This window comes from Xenopus laevis, chromosome 1L (assembly GCF_017654675.1).
Source record: "Xenopus laevis strain J_2021 chromosome 1L, Xenopus_laevis_v10.1, whole genome shotgun sequence".
NCBI lineage: Eukaryota > Metazoa > Chordata > Amphibia > Anura > Pipidae > Xenopus > Xenopus laevis.
Window position 1 is genome coordinate 155,160,690 of NC_054371.1, and position 16,530 is coordinate 155,177,219.

Here is a 16,530-nt window from a genome sequence, read left to right on the forward strand (position 1 = left end):
AAGGGGCCCAACAGGTCCTCCCAAGAGAAGCCCACCTCCACATGAAGGTATGCCCACCCCTGGGGGTACCCCCTTAGGCGGTCGCCTAAGGGCCTTCCGGGAGGTGTGGAAAAATTGAATCAGCGACCAATGGGTCATCAATGTGATATCTCACAGTTACCTCATAGAATTTCTACAGCCTCCCCCACAAAGATTTTTTGTCTCCCGGTTTCCCACAAACAATCCCAAGAAAAAAACAGCTTTGGCAGTCATCCAAGACCTGGATACTTCTGGGGTAAGACAACCTGTCCCCGTCTCAGAAAGAGGCTATTACTCCAATCTCTTCATGGTCCCAAAAAAGGACTAAAGAACCTACAGACCAGTCCTGGACTTAAAAGACCTCAACCTATTGGTCAAAAAACAACGCTTCAACATGGAGTCGATCCAAACTGTGGAAAACGAATTTATGACTGTGATCGATATAAAGGATGCATATCTGCACATCCCAATCCATGCCAACCATCACAGGTTCCTGAGGTTCTATGCGGCAGGATGTCACTGGCAGTTCGTAGCGCTGCCATTCGGGCTGTCGACAGCTCTTCGAATTTTCACAAAGATCATGGCAGCAGCACTAGCAGAGCTCAGAGAAAGGGGAGTAACAAAACATAACCCTCAGCAAATTATTTTTTTTAATATGAAAATTATCTTTTTTACCGAAGGGTGTGTGGCAACCCACGTAACTCAGGAGCAGATTGGTGGTCATTTGGAGTCACCATGTATGAAATAGCCATGGGGAAAATGATCTTTTTAGCCTAAAGGTTGTTTGGCGACCCACATAACTCAGGAGCAGACTGCTTGTCACTTTTTAATATGAAAATTATGTTTTTTACCGAAGGGTTGTTCTGCAACCCACATAATTCGGGAGCAGACTGGTGGTCATTTGGAATCACCATAAAACAACCACGGAAAATTATCTTTTTTTAATATGAAAATTATCTTTTTAACCAAAGGGTTGTATGGCAACCAACGTAACTCAGGAACAGATTGGTGGTCGTTTGGAGTCATCATGTACAAAATAGCCACCTGAAAATTATCTTTTTTACCTAAGAGTTGCTTGGCAACCCACGTAACTCAGGAGCAGACTGGTGGTCATTTGGAATCACCATTTATAAAATAGACACTGAAATTATCTTTTTTAATATGAAAATTATCTTTTTTACAGAGGTTTGTATTGCAACCCACATAACTATCTTATTTAACAAAGGGTTGTTTTGCAACCCACGTAATTCAGGAGTAGACTGGTGGTCATTTGGAATCACCATGTACGAAATAACCCCCAGCAAATTATTTTTTTTAATATGAAAATTATCTTTTTTACCGAAGGGTGTGTGGCAACCCACATAACTCAGGAGCAGACTGGTGGTCATTTGGAATCACCATGTATGAAATAACCCCCAGCAAATCATTTTTTTTATCTGAAAATTATTTTTTTTACCGAAGGGTTGTTTTGCAACCCACATAACTCAGGTGCAGACTGGTGGTCATTTGGAATCACCATGTATAAAACAGCCACGGAAAATTATCTTTTTTTAATATGAAAATTATCTTTTTAACTATAGGGTTGTATGGCAACCAACATAACTCAGGAACAGATTGGTGGTCATTTGGAGTCATCATGTACAAAATAGCCACCTGAAAATTATCTTTTTTACCTAAGAGTTGCTTGGCAACCCACGTAACTCAGGAGCAGACTGGTGGTCATTTGGAATCACCATTTATAAAATAGACACGAAAATTATCTTTTTTAATATGAAAATTATCTTTTTTACAGAGGGTTGTATTGCAACCCACATAACTATCTTATTTAACAAAGGGTTGTTTTGCAACCCACGTAATTCAGGAGTAGACTGGTGGTCATTTGGAATCACCATGTACAAAATAACCCTCAGCAAATTATTTTTTTTAATATGAAAATTATCTTTTTTACCGAAGGGTGTGTGGCAACCCACGTAACTCAGGAGCAGACTGGTGGTCATTTGGAGTCACCATGTATGAAATAGCCATGGGGAAAATGATCTTTTTTGCCCAAAGGTTGTTTGGCGACCCACGTAACTCAGGAGCAGACTGCTTGTCACTTTTTAATATGAAAATTATGTTTTTTACCGAAGGGTTGTTCTGCAACCGACATAATTCGGGAGCAGACTGGTGGTCATTTGGAATCACCATGTATAAAACAGCCATGGAAAATTATCTTTTTTTAATATGAAAATTATCTTTTTAACCAAAAAACCCGTATGGCAACCAACGTAACTCAGGAACAGATTGGTGGTCATTTGGAGTCATCATGTACAAAATAGCCACCTGAAAATTATCTTTTTTACCTAAGAGTTGCTTGGCAACCCACGTAACTCAGGAGCAGACTGGTGGTCATTTGGAATCACCATTTATAAAATAGACACGGAAATTATCTTTTTTAATATGAAAATTATCTTTTTTTACAGAGGGTTGTATTGCAACCCACATAACTATCTTATTTAACTCACGTAATTCAGGAGTAGACTGGTGGTCATTTGGAGTCACCATGTATGAAATAGCCATGGGGAAAATGATCTTTTTTGCACAAAGGTTGTTTGGCGACCCACGTAACTCAGGAGCAGACTAGACTGCTTGTTACTTTTTAATATGAACATTATGTTTTTTACCGAAGGGTTGTTCTGCAACCCACATAATTCGGGAGCAGACTGGTGGTCATTTGGAATCACCATGTATAAAACAGCCATGGAAAATTATGTTTTTTTAATATGAAAATTATCTTTTTTACCAAAGGGTTGTTTTGCAACCCACGTAACTCAGGAGCAGACTGGTGGTCATTTGGAATCACCATGTATGAAATAGCCATGGGAAAACAATCTTATTTAACAAAGGATTTTTTGGGGACCCGTATAACTCAGGAGCAGACTGGTGGTCATTTGGAATCACCATGTATGAAATAGCCACGAGAAAAGTATCTTTTTAACCAAAGGGTTGCTTGGCAACCCACGTAACTCAGGAGCAGACTGGTGGTCATTTGGAATCACCATGTACGAAATAACCCCCAGCAAATCATTTCTTTTAATCTGAAAATTATCTTTTTTACCGAAGGGTTGTTTTGCAACCCACATAACTCAGGTGCAGACTGGTGGTCATTTGGAATCACCATGTATAAAACAACCACGGAAAATTATCTTTTTTTAATATGAAAATTATCTTTTTAACCAAAGGGTTGTATGGCAACCAACGTAACTCAGGAACAGATTGGTGGTCGTTTGGAGTCATCATGTACAAAATAGCCACCTGAAAATTATCTTTTTTACCTAAGAGTTGCTTGGCAACCCACGTAACTCAGGAGCAGACTGGTGGTCATTTGGAATCACCATTTATAAAATAGACACTGAAATTATCTTTTTTAATATGAAAATTATCTTTTTTACAGAGGTTTGTATTGCAACCCACATAACTATCTTATTTAACAAAGGGTTGTTTTGCAACCCACGTAATTCAGGAGTAGACTGGTGGTCATTTGGAATCACCATGTACGAAATAACCCCCAGCAAATTATTTTTTTTAATATGAAAATTATCTTTTTTACCGAAGGGTGTGTGGCAACCCACATAACTCAGGAGCAGACTGGTGGTCATTTGGAATCACCATGTATGAAATAACCCCCAGCAAATCATTTTTTTTATCTGAAAATTATTTTTTTTACCGAAGGGTTGTTTTGCAACCCACATAACTCAGGTGCAGACTGGTGGTCATTTGGAATCACCATGTATAAAACAGCCACGGAAAATTATCTTTTTTTAATATGAAAATTATCTTTTTAACTATAGGGTTGTATGGCAACCAACATAACTCAGGAACAGATTGGTGGTCATTTGGAGTCATCATGTACAAAATAGCCACCTGAAAATTATCTTTTTTACCTAAGAGTTGCTTGGCAACCCACGTAACTCAGGAGGCAGACTGGTGGTCATTTGGAATCACCATTTATAAAATAGACACGAAAATTATCTTTTTTAATATGAAAATTATCTTTTTTACAGAGGGTTGTATTGCAACCCACATAACTATCTTATTTAACAAAGGGTTGTTTTGCAACCCACGTAATTCAGGAGTAGACTGGTGGTCATTTGGAATCACCATGTACAAAATAACCCTCAGCAAATTATTTTTTTTAATATGAAAATTATCTTTTTTACCGAAGGGTGTGTGGCAACCCACGTAACTCAGGAGCAGACTGGTGGTCATTTGGAGTCACCATGTATGAAATAGCCATGGGGAAAATGATCTTTTTTGCCCAAAGGTTGTTTGGCGACCCACGTAACTCAGGAGCAGACTGCTTGTCACTTTTTAATATGAAAATTATGTTTTTTACCGAAGGGTTGTTCTGCAACCGACATAATTCGGGAGCAGACTGGTGGTCATTTGGAATCACCATGTATAAAACAGCCACGGAAAATTATCTTTTTTTAATATGAAAATGATCTTTTTAACCAAAGGGTTGTATGGCAACCAACGTAACTCAGGAACAGATTGGTGGTCATTTGGAGTCATCATGTACAAAATAGCCACCTGAAAATTATCTTTTTTACCTAAGAGTTGCTTGGCAACCCACGTAACTCAGGAGCAGACTGGTGGTCATTTATAAAATAGACACGGAAATTATCTTTTTTAATATGAAATTTATCTTTTTTATGGGAAAAGTATCTTTTTAACCAAAGGGTTGCTTGGCAACCCACGTAACTCAGGAGCAGATTGGTGGTCATTTGGAGTCACCATGTTTGAAATAGCAACAGGAAACCTATCTTTTTCAATATGAAAATGATCTTTTTTAATATGACAATTATCTTATTTATTGAAGGGTTGTTTGGCAACACACATAACTCAGGAGTAGACTAGTGGTCATTTGAGTCACCATGTATGAAACAGCCATCGGAAAATTATCTTTTTAATCAAAGGGTTGTTTGGCAATCCACGTAACTCAGGAGCAGACTGGGGGTCATTTGGAATCATCATGTATGAAAAAGTCATGGAAAATTATCTTTTTTAATATGACAATTATCTTTTTTTTAAAAGGGTTGTATTGCAACCCACATAACTCAGGAAAAAAATGCTGGTCATTTGCAGTCTCCATGTATTAAATTCCATGGGAAAATGATCTTTTTTACCAAAGGGTTGCTTGGCAACCCACATAACTGAGGAGCAGGCTGGTGGTAATTTGGAGTCACCATGTATGAAATAGCAACAGAAAACTATATTTTTTACCAAAGGGTTGTTTGGCAACCCAAGTAACTCAGGAGCAGACTGGTGGTCATTTTTTAATATGAAAATTATCTTTTTTACTGAAGGGTTGTTTTGCTACCCATGTAACTCAGGAGCAGGATGGTGGTCATTTGGAATCACACATGCATGAAATAGCTACGGAAAATAATATTTTTTAATATGAATAATTTCTTTTTTTACCTAAGGGTTTTTTTGTAACACACTTAACTCAGGAGCAGAATGGTGGTCATTTGGAGTCACCATGTATGAAATATCCACGGGAATTTTTTTTTTTTTTACCAAAGGGTTGTTTGGCAACCCACGTAACTCAGGAGCAGACTGGTGGTCATTTGGAATCACCATGTATGAAATAGCCACGGGCAAATTATCTTTTTTACCGAAGGGTTGTTTGGCGACCCACATAACTCAAGTACACGTATACAATGCTGTTATTAATTACATTGTTTTTATATTAGCAATATCATATTTTGCCTTTATTTTACATTATCAGTATTATATTACTGCCATTAATGCTATTGTCTGTATTTCTGGTATTATGATTATATATTTTATCACCAATATGATATATTATATTTGTATTGATATCTTTACTTTTATATATTATTTTTAGCAATAACATTATTGTATAGTATCATATGTAGCAGAAAATATAAAAAAAATTTGCATTCTTATTATGTAGTTATATTACTATTTTTAAGTATACTTAGAATTACGATCCCCTCCACAGTTTTGGAAAAAGATGGTCAATGATACTCTATCCAGACAAAAGCTAACCTAGCTAGGAGATGTCCCAAAAATTTGATTCAGTCTGGGGTGCATGGATTCCAATACAATAACAACCCTGTAATTACTGAGCAATTGTTTTATTAACTTGTGACCAATTGCTATATTAACTTGTGGGATTGAGGCTTTAGGGATCTCATGTTCTATTGTATTTCTTTCTCTCTTCTTTCTACAGTCAAAAAAGTTAAATAAATTAAATAAAACTTTTTTTAAAAAAAATATACTTAGAATTGGTATATTATCGTTATTAATGTTAGTATAGTTAGTATAGGTATGGGTATATAGAATTTATGTAAAGGTAGGGAGGGGTGTGTGTATGGATGCTGGGTTTTCATTTGGAGGGGATGAACTTGATGGACTTTGTCTTTTTTCAACCCAATTTAACTATGTAACTATGTAACTATGTTAGATTAGTTAGCATTATTATTGTTATATACATATTACTAATGCTAATATTAATCGATTTTATTGATAGTACTAAGCATTATCAGTATAATATATTAAAATAATATGGTAGTAATATATGATATATTAGTATCTTTTTTTAGTATTAATAGCAGTAGCAATAACATATATTTTTTTGCATTATCAGTATTGTAATATTATTTATATTACCATTAGATTTCTATTATTATTGTTATTATATGTATATAATATATTAATAGTATAATGATTTATTAGTATTTTAGTTATTACTATACTATTATTGTTATATAATATTCCTTGCCAGTTACACCCAGCATTATATTCTCTGTAATATCATCTGGGGCGGGAAGGCATAGCTAAAGGCTTGTGACTGGCTAATTTTATAATCTCTCGCCAGTCACAAGCCAGTAGTGATACCTCTCTAGTGACATCACAGATTATATAATAGACTACGCTTTTTCCTTATAATTTTTCACTTTTTTAATGTAGTTGCAAATCAATATTGATCACAAACTCAAAATGATATTTTAAAGGTTTTCAGACTGACAGTTTCTCCTTAAAAAAAATACACTAAAAACCCCAATTGCTTATGTAATGGTTACTAATGTTAGCTAATCTGCCTCTTCTTTAAGCATGCACCCCAAAAACACACAGTTTGAGGAAGATGATCTATGCAGAAAATGAAGCAGGTAAATTATTGTGCTTTTTTGGAGAGCTAAAAGGCTAACCTGGCAAATTTTGTGTCAACTTGTATGTGTGGATGTGTGTATGTGTCTTGTTTATGTTTCTAAGTGAGTGTGTATTTGTAAATGAATATTCTAAAATATATCTAACTTCTCATTTTTATTTTCTAAGAAGCCTTGGAAACTCACAGTGATGAGGAACCTGCTTGTGTATCAGCACCACATGGTCCAGAAAGTCCCCCTGCAATAGCACCCCAAAGGAGTACTCCAGGACCATTTGCAGCAAGGAGGCGAACTCCAGAAAGGGGAAGGCCTCCTGTTGAGACCACTGACCAGATTAAAGAATATACAGTTAGCGAGGTCTTATATAATACTTGAAAAAAAAAAATGTGGAAGCAGTTGCCTAGGTATGTCTCAAATGCAAAATTTGGCAGGAAACAAACACCATTTTACAACAAATTGCTGAATTTAGGCAGGGAGGGTTAAAAAGCAGTATTAGTTCTGCGGTTTTGCAGTGCAAAACTGAGGAACCAGCAAGGGCACTGGCGGAAGCAACAGAACCTGCTAGAGTTACAAGCAGGGGTGTCAGGACAAGGGGTTTGAGATGTGTTAGGCTGTGTTACATGTAAATGCAAACTTGGTGCCTTTTATTACATAACCCCCATTTTCTCTATAAGTGCAAGTAAATTATTAAAACAGTCTAATATAAAAAGCTTAGTGAATAAAAATGAAGACTTCATCTGAATACTAACCGGACAGGCCCACTTCTGAATTCATTTACCTGATGCATTACAATCTGTGAAATGTTTAACATATAAGTCATTTGCCTGACAAATTACAATCTGTGAAAAGTTGAACCCATAAGGCACAAACCCTTTAATTCCTCTCAATCTTGCTTAATATAAAGACACACAGTCGTTTCTCGTATTCTATTTTCCCAGCCCACTGATATGAAGTATAGTCTTCTCTATTTAATGCCCAATCATGTGATGTAAGCAAACATGCTTCAGTAATGAAAAAGAAAAGAGATCATAGTTGTCATCCAAGTGACTTTACTTTTCACCAACCAAGGGATCATAATGTTGTGTGTTCCAAGTCTCTCTCCTCTAAAATTTTACAGCAGGGGAATAATCATAATGATCAGATTCATGCAATGCCTATATGAATTCTGTCAGAACATAACTGCACAAGAGGTTTTTGCGTTTGTGTTCCATAAAATGCAGGCTTCCAAAAAGGTACACTGGCACACAGGGCAATTGAAAAAGCAGGGTTACCCCTTGCTACTTTTATTTAAGCGGACGTGCGACGTTTCGGGGTTCCTACCCCTTTCTCAAGCATATGCTTTTTCAATTGCCCTGTGTGCCAGTGTACCTTTTTGGAAGCCTTTACCGAGGGGGTTGCCGAGCCCTCTACCCTGAGCACCGGGCGTCATTGATTACACTGAGGAGTGTGCTCTGCTTCACCATCTATTTTAGCCATAAAATGCAGGAACAGGTGTTCTGAAACATGATACATTTATTAAATAAAAAAAAGTTTTCTATAAACCGACCTGACATCTGTATGGATACAATTCGTGGAATAACTTAAAATCATGACTTTGCAATACTGCCCTGTTGTCTATGGATTCAAATTGAATGTACACTCCTTATAATATATGTAAAAAGGCAGCTTTTACATGATTATGAGAATAAGAGCTTAAGAGAATAAAGAAAGTAATTGACAAGAAATAGGAAAACAGTTTGGATGTAAGCCTGCAGTTTTCTGGTGGGCCCCTGGAACTCCAGTTCAATGAAAAGGGAGCGACAAATACTGTTTTGCATTACATTGTTTTAGGTGTATATCCCCTTTAAATAATTTATTTTTAGAATTTTACCAATAACTTTTTTAATTTCTTGGTTCCTCAAGCTATATATTATTGGATTGAACATTGGAGTTGCTACACTATAAAACAGGGATACCAAACTGCCAGTTTGTATGGAATAGGTTGCAGGAGGTTTAATGTATGTAAATATCGCTGTCCCATAAAACAAAGAAACAATTGTCAGATGTGAAGCACAGGTAGAGAAAGCTTTGTGTCTTCCTTCAGTGGATGGTATTTTAATGATGGTGCAAATTATGAATGTGTAAGATATTATGATAAAAATAAAGGGACTAAAACCTACCCATATCCCTCCCACAACAAACAAAACCAGTTCATTAACACGAGTCTGAGTGCAAGAAACCTGCAACAGTGGTGGGATATCACAGAAGAAATGTTTCAGATTAGTCTCACAGAAGGAAAGACTGAATGTCAGGGTTGTGTGGACAAGTGAATTCAGAAGGCCGCCAAGCCATGAAGCAGCCACTAGCAGAAAGCAGACATCTCTGTTCATGATGAGACAGTAGCGCAAAGGGTAACATATTGCAACATATCGATCATATGCCATAACTGCTAAAATGAATGCCTCTGTCCCTTCCATGGAAATAAAGAATAGAAGTTGCACCACACAACCTGAATAAGTGATTTGTCTCCTTCCAATAATATTGCTCAGAATTTCTGGGACAGTTACAGAAATGTAGCAAAGATCCAGAAAGGAAAGATGACCCAACAAAAAATACATTGGAGACTGCAGACGCACTTCAGAGGTGATCACAAAAATGATTGTCAGGTTACCCAAGAGTGCAATGAGATATATAGAGAGAAATATCACAAACAGAACATTCTGAGTCCCCGATATATGGGAGAAGGCAAGGAAGGTGAAATGACTCCATAAACTGCTTGTGTTGCTGCTTGCTGGGAGTATGCTAAGCTTTATATGGGACCACATTGTATACTGTGTTTTCTGATCAGAAGACTTAAATCAGACCTCTTAAATGTGCTTTACAACATTGCAATGGAGCTTTTGTTCCAGATCAGACCCAACACCTTTATTGCTACAAAATGTTTTCATCTATTTTGCTGGTTTATCTTCAAAAATAAAACAAGGACAAACAAATGAGGGAACATGGATGTACCTGTATATTCTGGATACACTGTATCTCTATAGTATAGCATAGATTATTTCTGCACTGTTAGGGCTATACACATGACCACAAACAATGCATCCACAAAAACAGAATATTAGGTATTATTAAAGCGTACAATCCATCTTTTTGATAAATGTTTATGCATGGGCATTTCTTTCCTTTCTCCTCCTCTATGTCCAATCCTGAAATATTAATAGCTGATGTCAGGAAATGTTGTCAGTTGCACAAAGTAAAATGGAGAGGCAGGCAGAGTTCCGATTACTGAAATAAATTGTCATCTACTATTGCCACCTCTTTTCCTCTGTCGTATATATATTTTATATAGGATATCACTTACCTTTCTATCTGCTAAATTGAAAAACACATTTATTGAAAGTACTTTTAATATTATCCATATTTCCAGCAGTTTGATCCGACAACTATAAAAAATCTATGCAGTAATGACATTTTATATTAAGTACTGTTTCCCTCAAGACCTGCAAATCACAATGGTATATATTACAAGGAATATTGTAGTATGGATAATTATTCTAATGGGTATTTAACCTAGTAAAGTTGTGCAGCTGTTTATAGCAACACTATTAACTACCTAAAACATAAAACAGTATTTCGCTCAGAAATAGTGATGGGTGAATTTATTCGCCAGTCGCCAGGTAGCTTAAAGCATAAAATGATGTAATATCCTATACATATCAATAATGGAGTGCAGAGGACCTTTGTCTATATGCATTTAGTGATCGCACCCGCATGGCGCCAAACTAGAATTAGGGATGTAGAATTAGTAAGGACTTTACTCGACTATCCAGAGGTACAATAATATATGGGCTCTGTTACAAACCTTTTACAGGCACATAGAAAGCAGACAGGCATACACGTGGGTAAAAGGACAAACATGATTTATTAGTAAGAATCTTTTTTTTTTTTTATTAAACACAAAATATACTGTAACTGCTCAACAGGCACTCACATTAAATGGTAAATTATGGGCCTCACTTCAAGTAGCTGCCCCCACTGCAGTATAACAGTCCATAAATAAATTAGTGGCCTCCGGTCCAATTTAAGGGAACCATATGAATATGACAACTATTCCCACTAAATATTTTGCTGTCTCTTAACATGAAGTTTTAGTAGAAGTCACTTGCAGTGCATGGTCCCAGCTCCAGGCAGTATAGCCAAAGAGAAACACAAATTATTCCACATATGCAATAACCCAGAGATAAATACAATGTTTGACTTTAAACACATGACCCGTAAATGCTACCTGATTGATTGCTATGAGATACTGTACCTGGGCAAAGATAATGCATTTCATTACATAACCCTATATTGTAAAAAAGGTTGAACTCGATGGACATGTGTCTTTTTTCAACCTTACTTACTATGTTACTGCTGTCTATAACATGAAATATATACACAAATTTTTTTATAGACAGAGATCATCAATTTAATACCAAAGATTTAATTAAAACTTTCAGAAACATAAAAAAGAACAAATCAAAGGGTGCCTCTTTCAGCTCTTCACACCCACAATTATTCTTTACAAGAGTGGCCAAACATTAGAACTGAAGTCCAGGGGTCACCATAGGTTTTTCCACTCTGCAAAATGTGATAAAGAGGCCCACATAACACCGAAATCCCTAATATACCCATTACAGTTACCTATTTCTTCAAAAAGTATTAATAAATGCCATTTTCTATGCTGCAATCCAGCTGTTTAACAGTTCTTCTCTTTCTGCATCATTTGAAATCCTGGCAGGCAGGGAAGGAGTGACTAAACACTGATGTTACAAATTGCAGCAACTTCTCCACAGCTTACAGACAGCATGAAGGAACTCTATGACCCATACCATAATAATGCATTGCACTTTGATCTTCTGTTCCTTATTGAAATCACATGTGCAGGGAATTGTGGGTTGTTTTTTTTTAGTCTGAGGACTGCTGGCTGTTAATACAAAGTAACAGTAGTCAGTCAGCTCAGCAAAGTAGTCAGAGAGATCAGCAAAAGAGCAGGGGGCTAGGCTTAGGGAACTGTTCCAAACCATTAAAAATCATGAAAAGTCTGCATATTTTTTAACTGATGCATATTGCAAAGTTGCTTGAAATTATGTTTACTTTTCAAAAAGCTTGTTATGTGTTTGTGGCATTTACTTTTAAAGAGATCATAACAATATATATATTGCAGTATATATAATATATTCTCCCTGGGCTTTGTTGTTTGCTATTACACATTGTTTACATGGTACAATATAAAGTTCCCAGTCCTTGATAAAATCAGTCATGGGGTAATAAAAGTTGCAGTGTTTGCACCAATATTCCATAGCATCCAATCAGCATGTTTATTATTTTAAAATCCTATAAAACCCACATCTTTTGGGAGCTTATGACCTTACTTAGATTTTCTCTAGAAAAAAGATTCTGTAAAGGATTACAAAAAACATGGTTTTATTTTTCCAAATCCTATAAAACCCACATCTTTTGGGAGCTTACTGACCTTACTTAAATTTTCTCGGAAAAAAGATTCTGTAAAGGACTACAAAAAAAACTTAGTTTTATTTCATTTTTAATGTTGCTTCCAGTGACTGCTATAGATATATAAGATAAGATAGGGCTAGAAAAAGTTAATTATAGGATTACTGGAGCCACCAATTCCTACTGAGACTTTCATGCAAGATCTGAAATCAATAAATATATAATTATTTAAATCTAAAAGGTATAGCACAAAAATCTTACTGTGGATTATAAAAATTTTGTTTATGTATTGGGAATTACTATTTTTAATAGTGAACGCCAAAACATTACACAAATTCTGCTGTATACAAAATCACATTTTAAAAAGTCCCAAAAACAATCAAGAATCAGTTGAATTCATATCTTAATTTTAAGGGTCAACTATTTTGCTCATCTACAAACAGAACAGTACCATATGCTTGATATGAAGAAGTTTCCAACAAATCTAAGATAACTTGGGACTCGTTGTAATTGACATATTCTGTTTATAGAACTATATATAATTAGTATCATAATACAGAATATAAATATAGATTTGTTATCAGACTTTCTTTATTCAAGGATCCTTTGATGTCTATAACTTGGTCAGCAACTCCCACGACCCCTGAAAAACAAGCTGCAGATTTCTGTAACTTTATTACAAACTATGGTTGAACGGTTTATTTATATAAATCTTCAGTATTATGAGATTTCAGTTATTTTACATAGTAATCCATGTTTATCTACATGGCAGTATATATAAGTGTAAATAAGAGGTAACATACTGTCATTAAGGTGAAATTAAATATTCACATAAGACTTCTTATGACTTCAAAATGTCTAGATCTTCTAACAAATGCCTTATTCTAAAATTAGCTTGTGTACAGTTAAAAATAGGTAACACATAACTGATCTAATGCAGTTTGCGAATTAATTGTCTGCCCATGGCTTTTTTCACATCTTTATTTTTTAAAGTATATATCAATGGGTTTAATATTGGAGAAACTACGCTATACAGCACTGAAATCAATCTGTCCTTCTCCAAAGAATATGTGGAAATTGGTCTCACATAGCTGAAGTTTACACTCCCAAAGTAAAGGACTACTACAGTTAAATGAGAGATACAGGTGGAAAAAGCTTTTTGCCTGCCCTCTTTTGAAGTTATTTTCATTATAGTAAAGAGGATATAGACATAAGAAAAAATGATGCACAAAAATGGTGTCCAGCCTATGAAAATGCCAATTGACAATAATAAAAGCTCATTAACAGACGTATCTTGACAAGAGATGGAAAGGAGAGGGGGTATATCACAATAAAAGTAACCAATCTTATTTATATCACAGAAATGCTTCTGAAAAGTAAAGACAGTGTGGACAATAGAATTAACAAAGCCACTCAGCCAAGAGATCCCTGCTAAGCTCATGCAAATGTTGTTATTCATAAGAACAGAATAACGAAGAGGGTGACATATGGCCAAAAAGCGATCATAAGACATCATACAAAGCAGAACACACTCGGTTCCTACAAAGGTTATGAAGAAATACATTTGTGCTACACAACCAGCAAATGATATTGTTTTCCTCTCCACTAGAAGGATTTCCAACATTTTGGGCATAGTGGTTGAAGTATAACAGATATCTAGGAATGAGAGATTTCCCAGAAAGAAGTACATGGGCTTGTGCAGGTTCTTGTCAACTTTTGAAACCAGTATGATGGTTACATTTCCAATAAGTGTCAGGAGGTAAATAAGCAACAGAGTAAAAAATACAACAAACTTAAGAATTGGAAGGTTAGTTAATGCTAGCATTAAGAATTCTTTGGTAGCAGTCTCGTTTGCAGTCTTTAAACACATTTTGCCTGAAATGGAAAAAAACATATTTCAGTAATATCTTCAGAGCTCATATGAAGAGAAGATAAGAGTATAGGATCTATTATCCAGAATGTTTGGGACAGATAAGGGGCCATTCCTTAATTCCCTACCTTAAGTCTGGAAAAACATTTAAACAATAAATAAAACCAATAGGATTGTTTGCCACAAATATTTATTTATGCAGCTTACTTATTTACCTAATAGGTTTTGATGGCCGTTTTTGTTTTTATTCCTCAGTGGCCATCAATGAATCTACAAGTGCAAGTGGTCGTAAATTTAAGTTGGCTTCCCTCCTAAAAAAGATTTATTGTGATGCATTAAGAATAATGGTGGAACCCTGTTATATGTATTTTTAATACAATGTGTTATATCCACTAGAGGGCACTGCCATCTAGGTACATAAGGAAGCTGCTAACGATTTGATATATACTTTGTCAGCTTGATAAAGGACCAATGGGGTCTGAAATGTTGCTGTGCCATGTGTGAAATAAAGGTGGTTTTAAAACCATAATTTGGGAGTGCTGCAATCTCTATGGATTAAGTGATCCCATACTTCTATTAAGATTATGAGACGGATTTATCAAGGATCGTTTTGGATTGGTCAATACCTACCTATCCATAACAATTCATCCCTTATCAAAATTATCAAATCAATGGCTCAAACGAGTCTTGCATCTCTAGCTGCAGAATCTGGGACAGGATTTGGTGTTTTTTTATTACTGGTCCAGCAGCTTCTACTTACCGAAAAATTTCAGAAAGTGACAAGGAGGATAAGACTTGTGCTAATTGCTAGGAGGCTGAAAGTTACAAAAAATACAGTATAATTCCAATGTTTGGTGTTAGTTGGTCTAGTGGTAGAGTAGGCCAAGTAAAAATTATAGAAGTAGGACTTGCGAGGAGACGAGGTTTAAATTTCTTAATTTTGCACTTAGAGTAATTTAAATACATTAATAGCTGTGCTGAAAAATAAATAGTCAAGAGTAACATATTGATGTATTTTAGTGCCCTAACTCAGAAAAAGCTGCCATTTAAAGTATATTAAAATCAGAATGTCTTCTCAAATCCAAATATTGCCAACTGTTGCAGTCTCAAATATAATTCAGCATGAGGGAGGCACGGTAGTTTGTCTTCTGAAGAAAAATAACATAAAGGTATATATAGTTAATGAATAAAAACACTTTTCATTCAAAGTTGCATTTAAACATCTGTAGAATGCCTTCAACTTGTTTATATTAGATTTTACTTAAATGATTCATAGCTACCCTAACCCTATCTTATATGATCAAAAAGGTATCCTAGATTTTCTCAAATTATCTGGTAACCTCAGATACAGAAATGATCAAAGCCTTGACAAATCTACAGTATCTGCTCATCCTACTGTAGGAAATTTTCATTTAAATTCTCCTGGCTCCTGATAAAATTGGCCACAATGTGCATGAATTTGATAGAGACCTTAGAGTGTAAGCTCTACTGAGGTAGGGACTGAAGTGAATGATGTATAATCTCTGTAAAGCATTTTGTTATATGTTCACACTATATAAATAGAGCATAATGTTGATAATAAAAATTAATTTATAGGTATAATGTAGCACACTGCTGGAGTAGATGGATATAATTTATGTTGATAAGTATGTATGGATAAATAATTAACCTGTTCAATGTGTCTTCACTTCACTAACAAAGTTAGCACTGCAGATCCTCATCAATGGCAAACATCCTATGGCAATGATGATAATATAAGTTTATTTACTGCTCTTAAAAAGATTTAATCATATTAAAAACAAACCCTTTTCCAAAAAAAGGGAAACATATTTCTTAAATGATAAACAGTAAGACTATAAATAACATTGAATGACAAAGCTTTCTAAATAGACAATATGCAGTACATCTTTCTACTCAGTTGTTGAAATAAAAACAGGTTCAATGCTTAGATCCTCATTCAGGAACAAGAAGTAATGCTAACAACAAATAATG

General features: G+C 35.3%; 2 protein-coding genes across 2 annotated transcripts; both read right to left on the reverse strand.

The window, feature by feature from the left end:
* Nucleotides 1–9,022: 9,022 nt before the first annotated feature.
* On the reverse strand, nucleotides 9,023–10,033 carry LOC108695647 (olfactory receptor 1G1). The gene has a single exon (XM_018224413.2). It carries the CDS (start codon nucleotides 9,998–10,000, stop codon nucleotides 9,023–9,025), a length of 978 nt encoding a protein of 325 aa, XP_018079902.2. The 5' UTR covers nucleotides 10,001–10,033.
* A 3,005-nt stretch (nucleotides 10,034–13,038) lies between these two features.
* On the reverse strand, nucleotides 13,039–15,673 carry LOC108697057 (olfactory receptor 5V1). The gene has a single exon (XM_018226731.2). It carries the CDS (start codon nucleotides 14,560–14,562, stop codon nucleotides 13,600–13,602), a length of 963 nt encoding a protein of 320 aa, XP_018082220.1. The 5' UTR covers nucleotides 14,563–15,673; the 3' UTR covers nucleotides 13,039–13,599.
* Nucleotides 15,674–16,530: the final 857 nt, after the last annotated feature.